The 12,763-nt window shown below is 58.3% G+C and overlaps 2 protein-coding genes across 6 annotated transcripts in view; one reads left to right on the top strand and one right to left on the bottom strand.

The window, feature by feature from the left end:
* LOC104154019 (proteinase-activated receptor 3) lies at nt 1-5,006 on the top strand. The gene is made up of 2 exons (XM_009690196.2): nt 1-365; nt 3,099-5,006. Exons 1-2 carry the CDS (start codon nt 260-262, stop codon nt 4,121-4,123), a joined length of 1,131 nt encoding a protein of 376 aa, XP_009688491.1. The 5' UTR covers nt 1-259; the 3' UTR covers nt 4,124-5,006.
* The window catches only part of ARAP3 (ArfGAP with RhoGAP domain, ankyrin repeat and PH domain 3), a 24,346-nt gene continuing 16,543 nt past the window's right edge, over nt 4,961-12,763 (bottom strand). For 4 of the 5 annotated variants that reach the window (XM_068959276.1, XM_009690201.2, XM_068959277.1 and 1 more), the window contains exons 20-34: nt 12,416-12,579; nt 12,012-12,224; nt 11,723-11,828; nt 11,055-11,202; nt 10,792-10,860; nt 10,394-10,468; nt 10,131-10,245; nt 9,828-9,956; nt 9,449-9,582; nt 9,157-9,239; nt 8,817-8,852; nt 8,017-8,080; nt 7,784-7,921; nt 7,366-7,404; nt 4,961-6,430 (exon numbers count right to left, since the gene is read on the bottom strand). In XM_068959276.1, the coding sequence (XP_068815377.1) occupies nt 5,795-6,430; nt 7,366-7,404; nt 7,784-7,921; nt 8,017-8,080; nt 8,817-8,852; nt 9,157-9,239; nt 9,449-9,582; nt 9,828-9,956; nt 10,131-10,245; nt 10,394-10,468; nt 10,792-10,860; nt 11,055-11,202; nt 11,723-11,828; nt 12,012-12,224; nt 12,416-12,579 (2,149 nt within the window). In that variant the 3' untranslated portion in view covers nt 4,961-5,794. The remainder of the gene's footprint in view (nt 6,431-7,365; nt 7,405-7,783; nt 7,922-8,016; nt 8,081-8,816; nt 8,853-9,156; nt 9,240-9,448; nt 9,583-9,827; nt 9,957-10,130; nt 10,246-10,393; nt 10,469-10,791; nt 10,861-11,054; nt 11,203-11,722; nt 11,829-12,011; nt 12,225-12,415; nt 12,580-12,763) is intronic. The other variant, XM_009690202.2, reaches the window with a different exon arrangement.

Here is a 12,763-nt window from a genome sequence, read left to right as displayed (position 1 = left end):
GCGCTCAGAGACAGCTTGCAGTTTGCAATTATCTCGGCTCCCAACTTCTCGAGCGTCTGTCTCGCTGCTCAGACCTCAGGGACAAAAAGCAGCCCCCAGGCGCAAAATGGAAAAGAAAGAGGAAGGGTGCTCTGGAGGAGAGGGCTAGCATCTGTCATTTCGCAATGACTCACAGTCCAGGGCCAGCCCCTGCTTGTGGCACTTCTCTGGACCCCAGAAGAAAGCCAGCAGCTGTTTCTGCAGAGGTCGCACCACAAACATGTATTTTTTGCCTTCCCCCTGCTCTGCTGCCATTTACGTCTCCCTCCTGCTTGGCTGCACCTGGATCTGCTCAGCTGTCGAACTCTCCACAGCTAAGCACCCTGGTAGGTCTCTCGCTCCCTTTCTGGGGAAGATCCTTCTTGGGGATCTGGTTAAGGAGGCTCAGGAGAGGCCAGCCGGCTGGGGTGGGGGGCATGTGCCAGCTGGGAGGCGATGGGGCAGGACAAGGAGGGCACGGACCATATGGAGGCCAGGATATCCCAATACTGTGTTGCTTGGCACTCGGACGGGAACTGCTGCCTGTTACAGAGATGGGTTGGGGGACAGCTCTATTGCTTTTTCTGGGTCTTTTTACTGTCCATACTGAAAACCCCATCGATCATCTGAAACTCTGCTGCTCTTCCCCTCCCTATCACAGCAAAAATACAATTATTGCTGTTGTAACCTGAAATTTCTACTGCCTCCACCGTGAGTGGGGAGGGCAGAGACGTCAGTCTTTGTAGGAAGCTGTTGGACATAACTGGGCCCTGCTGGTGCCCTAGACCTCAAGCATCCTGGGGACCAACTGAAAGTCTCTGGGGTTTTGGAGCTGGAGCCATTCATCTCAGGCTAAATTGGAGCCAGGAAACTTTCTCTTAAGTCCCAGATCTGAACACATTGTCCTGGAAGTGGTCTTGCATGGAGTGTCGTGCCCTGTGCCCAAGCCAGCATGGGTGCCTGCTCTCAGGAAATCTCCACATTGCTTCCTGTCCCAGAGTGGGATGCGGTGACTTGCGACCGCTGCCGCTCCTTGGAGCTGACGGTCATGGCAGATTGGGCTCATCATGTTTGAGCAGCTGAGATGGTTCCCTTGTCCCTTGGGGCTCGCTATGTGCCCACTCAAAGGGCAACTCAGTTCCCGCAGGTCTAGGGCTGTGAGGCAGCCGTAGGGCAAGCCGGCAGCCGTGGCAGCGCTTGGAAAGCTGTCTCAGGAAAAGCTTTGCAGAGAACCACATGGGCTGCTGTAATGATGAGGGTAATCACTCAAGACAGCTGGCCACTCCGTGCATTCAGGCTCAGGGGACTGCCTTAACTGTTCCCTGGTGCGATGCATTAGCAGCGCATGTTGGCAGATGCCAAGAAGTGTTAACATCTAGCCCTGGCAAAACAGGCTCCTAGGGGGGCTGCATCTCTCTGGCCAGCCCCCCAGCTGGGAGCAGTGCAGTGGGGCAGAAGGGAAGGCTTTAGGAAGGGTATATTTAGGTGTATTGTAGGATCAGGGAGGGGAGCTGCTCATACAGGTATCAACGCACGTCGGAGTGATGTGCAGGAAGCAGAGCCTGGTTGCATTTTTAGAGTGAAGAAAATATTAAGAAAAGGGATTTGATCAGTGGGGTTTTTTTTTTTTTTTTTGGTGACCTAGGACCTTCCTGTTCTGTGCTTTTGCTCTGAGTCAAAAGCTCTGCAGGGAGCGGGGGGAGGTATGCACAGCCGTGGCCGAGGCGGGGGGGCCCTGGCTGCCTGGGCCCGCCTGAGGGGAAGAGGTGAGAGACTGCGGACAGCTCAGGGGGGAGAACATCCCCGTCTCATCCCCCGTCGTGGCGTGGGTGGCGTGTCCCATCTGCGTCAGAGGCTGGGCAATCCGGGGCTCTGCGAGCTGCTGACTAAGGTGTCTGATCAGGCCACGAGGCTGCGGGTGAAGTGCAGCCTCCCACAGCTGCTTTTCGCCAGCTGGCAGGCGCAGGGACCGTATGTTACTGGGGCGCTGCTGCCTCAGCAGAGACAGGATCCCTGCCTCTTCCCAGGCCACCCAGCCCTTTTTATATCCACTGCGTTTCTGGGGAGACAGTCATGTGCTAGACCCAGCCTGTAGGTTAGGTACTGGGGAGCCAGGGCAGAGCTGTCCCCAAAGTCCTGAAAGGCTGGTGTCACCCCCCAGAGCACCTAGGCACATTCAGGGATACTGCAGAGACCATGCCAGGTACTTTTGAGTGGGACCCTGTGCCATGCACCCCTTTTCTTCCACCATCACGCTCCCCATGACTCCCCCATCTGCCCCAGACAGCCTGTCAGGCTCACAGGGCCTCCTTTGGTTATTTTTGCTGTGAAGACTGGCCAGGTGCTGCTCCAGGGTCTGATCTGCAGCTCTTCCTGGCACACACAGCTGGAGGAGCAGGATGGGGACGGGCATCCGCCATATCTTGCGCATGGTTTGCTCCTACTAGAGCAGGGCATGAACGTGCTAGGGAAAGGGACGTTGTCAGTGCGACGCGACATGTGCATGTCTGCATGCGTGTGAGCAGAGACCATCTTAGACTCCAGACAGGGTTGCTGTTCCTCTCCAAGCCTGGTTGGGCTGGCACTGAGATGACCGCGATGCTAGGCGAGCAGCATGGCATGAGCAGCACATGATGTGGCATGGCTCTGCGGCAAGGGCAGCTTTGTGGCTCTTGTGAATTTTTCTTGCTGACTACACAGTGTCTTACTTGGGGATGTCACTTCTCCATGGCCTTTCACACTCCTGTGGGGTGCTGGGGGATGTGTGGGGCAGGAGGGAGGTCCTTGGGGGTGATAGTGCTCCTCTGCTTGGTATTACAGCTTAGGAGCACAGTGCCAGCAAGGGTAGAGTTTGCCTCAGCTGAGGCACTGTGAACATCTGCAGGGACCAGGAGGTTAAGGACTAGGATGCAGGACTTCTGGGTCTCAAGCTGCCCTTTGCTGTTGACCGGGCTGATGCCAGCTCTTGGATTTCCTGGCTGCTCTGCAGGGAGGGGTGACAGCTTCCTACATGGTTCCAAGCTGGAAGGGGCAGTGGGAGGGTGCTCTTGGACAAGCCTAATCTCCTGTGTCCTCCTCAGTGCATGGCAAAGGGCGAGTTTTGATCCCTCTCACTCCCCAAGAAGAAGCTGAGTGCCCCAGCGCCTCCGTGGAAGGTTTTCTCAACAGCACTGTGACCACCCGTGTCCTCCCTGCTCTCTACTCCGTGGTGTTGTTTGTGGGGCTGCCAGCCAATGCTCTGGCCTGCTGGGTCCTGGTGACCAAGTTCAAGAGATGTTCCACCACCTTCTTCCTGCTTAACGTGGCCAGTGCTGACCTGCTTTTTGCCCTCCTGCTGCCCTTCAAGATCTTCTATCACCTCTTGGGCAACCAGTGGCTCTTTGGGGACTACCTGTGCCGCACCATGGTAGCCCTCTTCTACGGGAACATGTACAGCTCCATCCTCTTCCTCACCTGCATTGGCCTGGAGCGCTGCATCTCTGTGGTGCACCCATTCCTGTGGAAGGGGTCCAGGTGGATGTGGGGCAGGGTGGGTGTCTGTGTGGGGATCTGGTTGGCAGTGGGGCTGGGCGTGAGCCCTCTGCTCTTCATTCCCCAGACAAAACACATCTCAAGGCTGAACATCACTACATGCCACGATGTCCTAGAAAAGGATGATCAAAAGTTCCTCTTCTATTATTTCCTCTCCCTGGTAGGGCTGGGCTTTGGCCTGCCCTTTGTGCTCATCACCATCTCCTATGGCTGCATCCTAGTGCGGCTGGTGGCCAAGGGGAGTCAATATGGGCACATGGTACACGTCCTGGCCCTGGTCCTCCTGGTCTTCATCCTCTGCTTCACCCCCAGCAATGTGCTGCTCTTCAACCACTATGTGCTGGATGCTACTGGATGCCACAACATCACCTACATCTGGTATGCCTTAGCACTGGTGCTCAGCGCCTTCAACACCTGCTTTGATCCCTTCATCTACTTCTACGTCTCCAGAGATTTTCGGGCCTGCATCTGGGATGGAGGCACCTGCTGCCCCAGGCAGCTCAAGAGCTCGACAGGGAGAGCCTCTGAGAAGGTGGCCTTGCCCCTGAGGTCCAGCGAGCAGAGCCAGCCATAGGCATAGGCAGGGGGGTGCTGGGCTGTGTCCCCCGCCCCGGGGTGGGGGGAACCTGTGGCTCAGTGCCCAGCACCCAGTCATGCCTCTCTATGGCTCCGTGCCATATCAGCACCGCGGGCACTGCCTCTGCCCCAACCCACCCGTGTATGCCTCGGCTCCACAAAATGCAGCGGCCAAAGCACAAATGGACGTGCTGTCGTTCAGACTTTGCCATGAGACCAGTGCTGTTCCCAGCTGCCATCCAGGCCCTGGAGCAGCCCTTTCCCTGAGTGCACGTCCAAGGCTGGCAGCAGACTCAGGTAAAAAATCCCTCCTGGATTGGAAATTTGCTGTGACTTTGCCAAAGAGCATTGGAGCTCCACAGGAAGGTGTAGAATGACCCATGCTGGACCCTGCTGACAGGAAATCCTGATGTTTTTAATCTCGTCGGCCTCTCCCTCTGCACAGGCTCTTTCCCAGCCCCTTGCCTTGCCCCCATCCCACTGTGCCAGGTGCTGGGAGCAGCCAGGCACCCTTGGTGGTGGAATGGTCCCAACTAGGACAGATCCACTTCTCTGAAACCTGCAACAGCTTCCCCTTCCCCAGTCCTCCCCCCCCACCCCCCCGACCACAAAAGCAGCAGTTCCTCCATAGGCTTTCCTGGGCACAGCCCCTTTGCAGCATGTCACAGGGCTTGGTGTCCCTGCTGCAGCCCCCAGCATTGCCCCTCTGTGCTCGCATCCTGCTGGCTCCCACAGCTGGGTGCCAGCCTTGCATGGCGCAGGGCCTGGCACCACCCGGATCCATGCCCGCAGGACCACCGGTGCCATCACTGCTCACCCTGCATTGACCAAACCCTCCAGCATACAAATAAACCTTTATTTACCTCTGATAAAGGAAGAAACCGGTTTAAATATCCTAGCTGAGCAGGAGCCATCCTCCATCACCAGGACTATGTGCTGGGCACATATGGTCAGCCCTGCTCCTTACAAACCCTCCCCACCCCACTAATATGCCATGGTAAATGCAAGAAGGGATGTGGTGGATAGCTTAGATGTCTCCATCCTGCCCCCAAGGGCGCAGCTCTGGGCACGGGATGTTTGGCAAAACCGAGATATGTCTCAGAGGACCCGTGTGGGAAGAAAGTTGAACCTTTGTGCACTCAGCACACCCACGCACCCATTGCTGCATGTGCCTGTGCAGGCAGGCACCTCATGTTCCTCAGCCTGGTACTGCGTCACGCAGCCAAAACTTGCAGACACCACATTTCTGCTTTTATTTTCCCTTTTACTTGCTTCCTTTAGTGCTGGGCCCTGTGCACCTAGCCGTCAGACAGTGGATGTGCCACCCGCGACAAAGGCGTGCAGGACAGTGTCCCCAGCCTGCGCCCTCATGAGTCAGGATGGCTGTGTTGGCATGGCCCCAGTGCCACGGTTCAGCCCCCCCCAAGCTCAACCTCGGCTGGCACCCTGGAGGAACACCATGCCAGCTGCTGTGTGCCCTGGTCCCCCAGTCCCAGCCTTGCCCCGGCTCCCAGCCTGGCTCTGGGGTCAGGCCAGGAGGAGGGAGGACACAGGTGCCTTGATGTGGGAGCACTTGGTACCCAGAACCCCTTGCCCAGGTACCTGCCGCGTGACATGATTTGACCTCCTGCCACTCCAGGTCACGTGGCCACCCATTCAGCATAGCAAGTCATGTTACCTGCTGGCCTGGCCCTGGCCCTGGCCCTGGCCCTGGCCCTTGCCCTGGCCCTGGCCCCGGTCCTGGTCCTGATCCTGGGGGCTGGCCCTCGTTCTTCTTGAGGATGATACTGCTGAGCTCCTGCATCAGCTTGTTGTTGATGGGTGAGGAAGGCTGGATGTTCCTCTTGCGGATCTCCAGGGAGGTCTCTATGCTAGGACTGCTCCCTGGCATGGCCACCTGGTCTTGGTCCCTGGCCAGCACTAGGGAAGGCTCCAGGTTCCTCTCAAGAGAGGCTGTTTTTGTGTGTCTGAGCCCAGCAGACCTGCCGTGGGCTGGGCCTTTGTCACACTCAAGGTTCAAACCCCTTTCGAGGGACAGGGCTTTGGTGACAGAGGGACCTGAGACCCTCTGGGCTGGGCTGATGGGCAGTGAGGAGCGCAGCGCTGGGGCTGGGGGCTGCTCGGGGAACAGGGACGACTTCTTGGACCTGTCCACGGAGGGGACGGATGATAGGTCTGCCAGCAGCTCCCGGTCCAGCTCCAGTGAGGCCAGCTCAGGGTAGTTGCCCACCTCCTCATAGACAGGCTCTGTGTCCACCTCTTTCTCCTGCTGCTCCTCCAGAGAGTCCTGGTGCATCTTCATGGGCTGGGGGAAGATGGAGTGGCCAGAGTGAGGGGGAAGCCCAGGACAACCCCATACATCCCCCTTTAACTGGCTTTGCCCATGCTGCTCAGCCTTGCTCACCTCCCTGGCAGCCCTGCCACCCTCAGTTCACCCTGCCTGGACATGGGTGCTCCCCAGAGAGACCTGCTGGGCCTCGTCCCCTTGCAATGGGGCTAATACTTCTGCTAGACCTCTCTTGGGTGACCTGCACTTCTTCAGGTCTCTCCTCTCTCCCTCGGGCTCAGCCTGGGCCCTGGCAGTCTCCAGCATTGTGCCACCACTGTACCCCAGGGGATGTTCCCAGGAGTGGAAGCGAGCCAGGGCACCAGCACAAGTCACAGACCATGTCCAGGGCTCTGCTGTGGTGCCAGTGATCTCAGACTCTACTCGTTCCTGCTGCTCTTCCTTCACATTGCTCTTTCCCCCACCACTGAAGAAGGGTGAGCACTTTGGGCCTCAGCCTGCTCAAGGTCTGTGCACCCACTCAGCAGCCCCTGGCACAGATGGCCCTAGGAGGAAAGGCAGACCTTGGCAGGGCCCAAAGCCATGCAAGGTAAGTCCTGCAAGCCAGGCAGGGTAGGTGGCCCTGCCAGAAATAACCTGGTGGAGAGAAGGAGACAAACCTATTCCCTCACATTTCTCATGCTCAGCCCCTCTGGGCAATGCAGGGCCCAAAGGGAGAGGTGTAAGGAGCTGGGCTGGACTTCTGTGGACTTGACTATACACATCAGACCCATGTAGGGAGCCACTTGTGGGACACAGAGGGACACCCCATCCTCTGCCACATGGCATGGGCAGAATGGCCTGGGTACCTACATAAGCATGGGCAGGATGCTGCAGAAAGGCCCTTGTCCCCAGGAGCTATGAGGCACAGTTCAAAGCCTGCATTAGCACACCTCACACATGCAGATACTTACAAAGAACATGGACAAAGTCCTTCGCGTGTGCAGGCGGCGCTAGAAACAGAGGAGATGGGCAGAGATAAGCACCTGATAGCGCATAGCAGGGTCAGGGCTGCAGGAAAACCTGCCTCAGCAGGCGCAGGATGGACAGCAGTATGTGCTTCATTCCGAGCACAGCACCCTGGCATGCTGGCAGGCAGTTCTTGTCAACACTCAGGGCACCAATGTGGCCCTGCATGCCCCACAGTGCCCTGCATGCATGGGGAAGTGGCACAGACACACAAACACAGCACATGGCACACACGCACTGCTGGGTGCACAGACACACACTCAAAGTACCCACTTGGCTCTGGGCAACACATGCCCCTCTCCAAGTTGGTCTCGGGGTGGGTGCAGGAGCACCTGTAGGCAAGGGCAGCTGCTGTGGCCTTACCAGGGTCTGGTTGGCTGAAAGCATGGTGGCGTCAGTGCTGTCCCCGTGCAGGGGCACCAGCGGCATGGTGCCGAACTTCTGCTTGGCGAGGTCGGAGGAGGAACGTCGGCGCATGATCACAGGGCGCAGGTCATCGTGCTGTTCACAAGGACAAGGCGGGCTCACACCAGGCCACCCTGACGGCCCCCAGCCCATCCCAGCCCAGCTGGGTGGCAAAGCCAGCCTTCACCCACCTGAGCTTTGAGGATGCTGGTGGTCCAGTCCCACAGCTCAGCCTGCCCTGAGCATGCCAAGTACCTGCAAAGGAGTCAGCTGAGAAGCTGCCGGGGAGGAGGGCCAGCAGGGCCAAGGTCCCCTTGTCACCTTGCCTGGGAGCCTGGGGCTGTCATGTACAACCAGATCCCAGGACTGGTATCAGGAAATGGCCCTCTGAAACTCTCTGCGTGCCTAAATCACTGCTTTACAGGATTGACAGGAGCTTGCCCAGTCTGGCACCAGGCAGCTCAACTTGGCTGTCCTTGCTGGCCCTAGAAGAACGTCTCAGCCTAACATTATGGGCAGGCAAAATGTCCAGCCGGTGGCAGCACTACAGACCCAGTACTGGGCACTGCCCAGCATCAGCAGGGGCAGGGGAACAGGGAGAGGATCAGCAGGATGTGCTGGTGCACATGGAGATGGGGCAGGCAGGGAGCACTCATGGGCATGAGTCCCCGTGGTGACAGTGGGCACAACTCTCTCCTTCGGCCAGGTGTTGACAGCTCTGTCCCTCTCTTGGCTGCCCGCCCAGCTTAGGGGACCGATTGCCCCTGGAGCCTGGTCCATGTGCTGCCCACGTTGTGCCATGTGTGCAACCCCCACAACTGTGCCCCTGAGTGCCCCAGCCAAGCTCTGGCTCTGCCCTGGCCCTCCAGGATCCTCTAGAGCCCCAGGAACATGATAAAACTGGCTGTTGTGGCCTCATTAAGACTGGAGACAGGAACTATTTTGCATTCCCCCCACCCCTAGCTCCAGCAAGGCAGGGGCAGATACTCACAACTGCTGCTTGTCCAAGGTCAGGGTGAAACCCCACCTAAGGAAGTAAGACACAGATTGTGTGGCAGGACCACCAAACCTCAGATGTGGCCATAGGCTTATGGCTAGTGGGGTGGAGGGATCAGAATGCCCCACTGGGCCCAGGCTCAGCATAGCTTTGGGTCCTGGTGGGGACTGAGACGTTCCCAGTGGCCAGGTTGGAGTGTCAGGTATCACAGTACAGGGATCGAGGGCTGCAGCTGACTCTAGGTAGAAGACTGTGCCTGCTCCAGCACCTCAGGAAGAGAGATGAGGTGATGGATACACTCCCCAGGGTCATGTCCGGTAAAGGTTCAACTTACTGGCCTGGTGGCTTCAGCTTCTTCCGAATGCCCATGTAAACCTTGGCCGCATCCAGGGCCCACTCTCGCTCTGGCTTGGCGCTCTGAGGAATGAGAGCCAGAGGGTTTCACAGCCCAGCTCTGGGCCTATTACATGCCCTCCCATCTGCCCACCCTGCTCAGGAGAGGATCCTGCACAGCTGTGACAATGCCACCGCTTGTCCCTGTGACCGCGGACTTTCCCTCCCCGCACACCCTAGTTCTCCTCCCACGCTCGGAATATAGATCTGGCCCCACTGCATCCCCCAGATACCCTCTTCTCCTTGAGCAGCAACAGCTTCCGGTCTCGGATGACAAAGTAACGCTCCTGAAACTTGTTTCCCAGCAGCTTGGGGGGCTCCTCACGGCATTTCAGCAGTCCACACTTGGGAGACTCACGCTTGGCACCTGCACAGTGGAGGAGACAGAAGGTCTGCCTGGCCTGGGGGATAGGTGAGGTTGTCGGGGAGTATCAGAAGGCGTCCCCTCTGTGGGCAAGGCTGGGTCCACAAGGGTCTCAGGGATGTGCCAGTGGTAACTGAAGGACAGTGGCTGGGGTAAGAGGAAGTTGGGGCAGAGTTGTCCTGCCAGCTGGGCCCATCCAGACTCCCCAGGGCTGGGACCCTCTGGTGCACCACAATGTGTTGTCTTACCTGTGAAGAGACAGCTGCCCTCGCCGATGGGGACCTTCTTCACCAGGAGGTATGCGGTGCTGGGCTCTGGGAGCTTGCACCACTGCAAGGCCTGCTCCAGCACCTTCTCTTTGGGGTGCAGGGGTCGCTCTGGGGAGGCAGGGACACCCTCATCACCATGCCATCTCCCCTGTGCCACTCTCCATTCCCCCTGTTCTCTGCCTATCTCCCTGATGGCAAACTGCCCCCCATATCCTGTCCCCCTCCTCGCCTAGCCCAGCCGTGCTGCAAGCATCCCCTTCCCACCATCCCCATGAGGCTTACCCAGCTCCCCATTCTCCAGGACCTCAAAGGTCAGCCAGATATCCAGGCTGGCTGCCACGTTGCGCATCTCCAGCACCTGGTTGGTGAGCTCCTCTGCTGTCATTGTGGGAGACACCTGGGACAGGACACATAGTAGGGAGCTGTGGCTGGGTGGTGCTGGGACAGGTCCCCCTGCCAGTGGGCATGGCGCTGGACACGCCAGGGACAGGCTGTGCCCAGTAGCCTGTGCCTCCTCCTCCCTTTCTCCCTTCCTTGGGACTCACCTTCAGGGTGACGCAGCAGTCAGGCAGCTTCTGCTCTAGGTAAACCTCGATGATGAGGTCTCCTGCCTGTGATAGCTGTGGGGAAAGAGTAGGTGGCGCTGGGTGCCATGCTGGTGTGGGTCTGGTACGCATCGCCTGTCCCCAGGGGCTGTAAATAGCGTCTCAGAGAACAGGGGGCTGCTTCTCCCTTGGGCATGAGGCTCACAGTGACGGATGAGGGGGAGACAAGGTGGGGGATGTCTTTCCCCAGATATTTGCCCAAGCTGCAGGCAGAGGTGGAAGAGTAGGGGGGACCCAGAGTGGGGGCGCTGGGAAGCAGAGCTACCCCCATCCTCCAAACAATCCCACAAGCCTATGGTCTCCAGCGTGGCAGAGGCTGGCAAGAACATCCCTAGTACCTGAGTGTCCTTCCAGGTGGTGATCAGACTGTTCTCCAGATCCATCTGGGATACCTGGTCCTCATCAATCTATTGGAGGAAGGGTGCAGGGTGAGGGGAACGAGAGAGGAGGCATGGAGTTAAGGTGGAAGGGGATATGGATTGAGGCACATAGAGCCAAGATGGCGGATGCGGGGGAGGAACAGGACTGAAGAGGAGGATGCAGGGGAAGGCACACTGAACAGTGTGGAGTGGGGCTAGCAAGGCCCCTACAAGGAGCTTACATTGAAGATGCTGACATAGTTGTCAATGAGGTCTTCCATCACCTTGACCTCGTGTTCCCCTTTGCCATCGGTCTGGAAGAGGCTGGGCGCAAAGAGCAGTGACAGGTTTTTGGTGCTCATCTGGTTGAGGTCAGCACACTTCTGCACTCTGGGGCAAGGGGACATGGGCATGAGGGGCCAGCACGAGCCACCCTCTTCCACTGCTTACAGACTCACCTAAAGAGTCAGCCCATTTTTCCCTAGCTCCCCAAGTTACCAAGAGTGGGAATTTTATGCTAGGCAGTTCCTGTTTCCAGGACTTCCAGTTGCCATCAAACCAGACAACAGCCTCATAGCAAGCCTTGATTTCAGACGGACGCCTATTTCTTTTCCTACTTCTGGGACACTGGTGCAGTTGACATCCTGGAAGGGGGTATTGCCTAGTCCCCAACCTCCTCTCTCCCTCTGCTGCAGGGTGACTTTGGGAATGTTTCTACCTTTTGAGATGTCCCAGAGCAGCACCCTCCCGCACACCCCAGCAGTAGGTCCAGGAGCTGATGGAGCAGAAGATGGGAGCCAGTGTTTCCTGGCCAGTGGGGAGACCCAACCCTATCGGATGGCCTTGGGGACCCCAGCTGGACCAAGGGTCCCTGGTGGCCTGGTGGGAGGTGGCCTAGGGGCACATTCACCGGTAGAGGTGCCCGATCAGCGCAGCCAGGGTCTTGTAGTTGAGGCGAGGCAGGCGGTGAATGAGCTCTTTGTACCGCTCCAGGCGCTGGGGCTTTGAGGAGATTCCTGGAAGGAGGAAACAGAGTCAGGGAAAATCATCAAGCCAGGCAAACCTATCATGGCGCTGGGGATAGCACTGGGACTCCATTGTGAAGGACACCATCCCGAGGGACACCATCTGCATGCTCAGCCCCAGGGTCAACAGCAGGCAGCATAGTGTGGAGAAGGGGTCGGGGTGAGGGAGCGTACCTGCAGCCTCCTTCCACTGTGGGTGTAGCTCCAGGGTGAAGACGGGGTCCTCGAGCTCTCGGAAGAACCTTTTCAGCACGTCGGTGACATCCTCGATGAAGTTGTCATTGATGCGCAGTTTGACGTTGCGCGCATCCCGCCGAAACTCCTCCATTAGTACCTTGATCCGGGACTTGGCTCCATTCTTGCGGTAAATCCCTTCATGCCGTAGCCCTGGGGAAGGGACGTGAAGTCATGAGGGCCCGGTCCCGCTCAGGGACTTCCCACTGGTACTGAAGCTTAGAGAACAGCTTCCCCCTGCTCAGACCCATCGACCATCCTGCACACGCCAGGGAGCGCTCCGGCTATGCCAGCCTCCTGCCTGGGGCCAGGGGCTGTGCCCACCGGCGAGCCACTGCGCTCACCATACTGCGTGATGAAGGCGATGCAGCTGTCCACAATGATGGGGATGTCCCCGCGGCTCAGCTGCTGGTCCCGCAGTGCGTTACCCCGGCCCCCTGCTGACGCCTGGATGTCCGTGTACCATGCTGCAGAGTCTGCCCGTGACAAGCCCTGCAGGTAAAATGTCCTGACAACGACAATGGCAGAGAACAGGGAATGAAGGTTGCCAGGGGGGTGTGCTACCACCCCCTTCCCTGCACGCACAGCCTGGCTCCGGGGTATTGCGTAGGGAGTAAGGCAGAGCCAGGCTGAGCCGAGGGGCACCATACACCAGTGAGAGACCCCCAGGCCAGGGGAGTAAGCTGGGCTGG

Source organism: Struthio camelus, chromosome 13 (assembly GCF_040807025.1).
Source record: "Struthio camelus isolate bStrCam1 chromosome 13, bStrCam1.hap1, whole genome shotgun sequence".
Taxonomy (NCBI): Eukaryota; Metazoa; Chordata; class Aves; order Struthioniformes; family Struthionidae; genus Struthio; species Struthio camelus.
This window is presented reverse-complemented; position numbering and strand designations above follow the sequence as displayed.

Excerpts from the sequence above, each read along its gene's own strand:
- LOC104154019 (XM_009690196.2), top strand. The coding sequence starts at position 260 with ATGTATTTTTTGCCTTCCCCCTGCTCTGCTGCCATTTACGTCTCCCTC. Across the intron at positions 366-3,098 it reads CTCCACAGCTAAGCACCCTG|TGCATGGCAAAGGGCGAGTT; the intron begins GTAGGTCTCTCG and ends TGTCCTCCTCAG.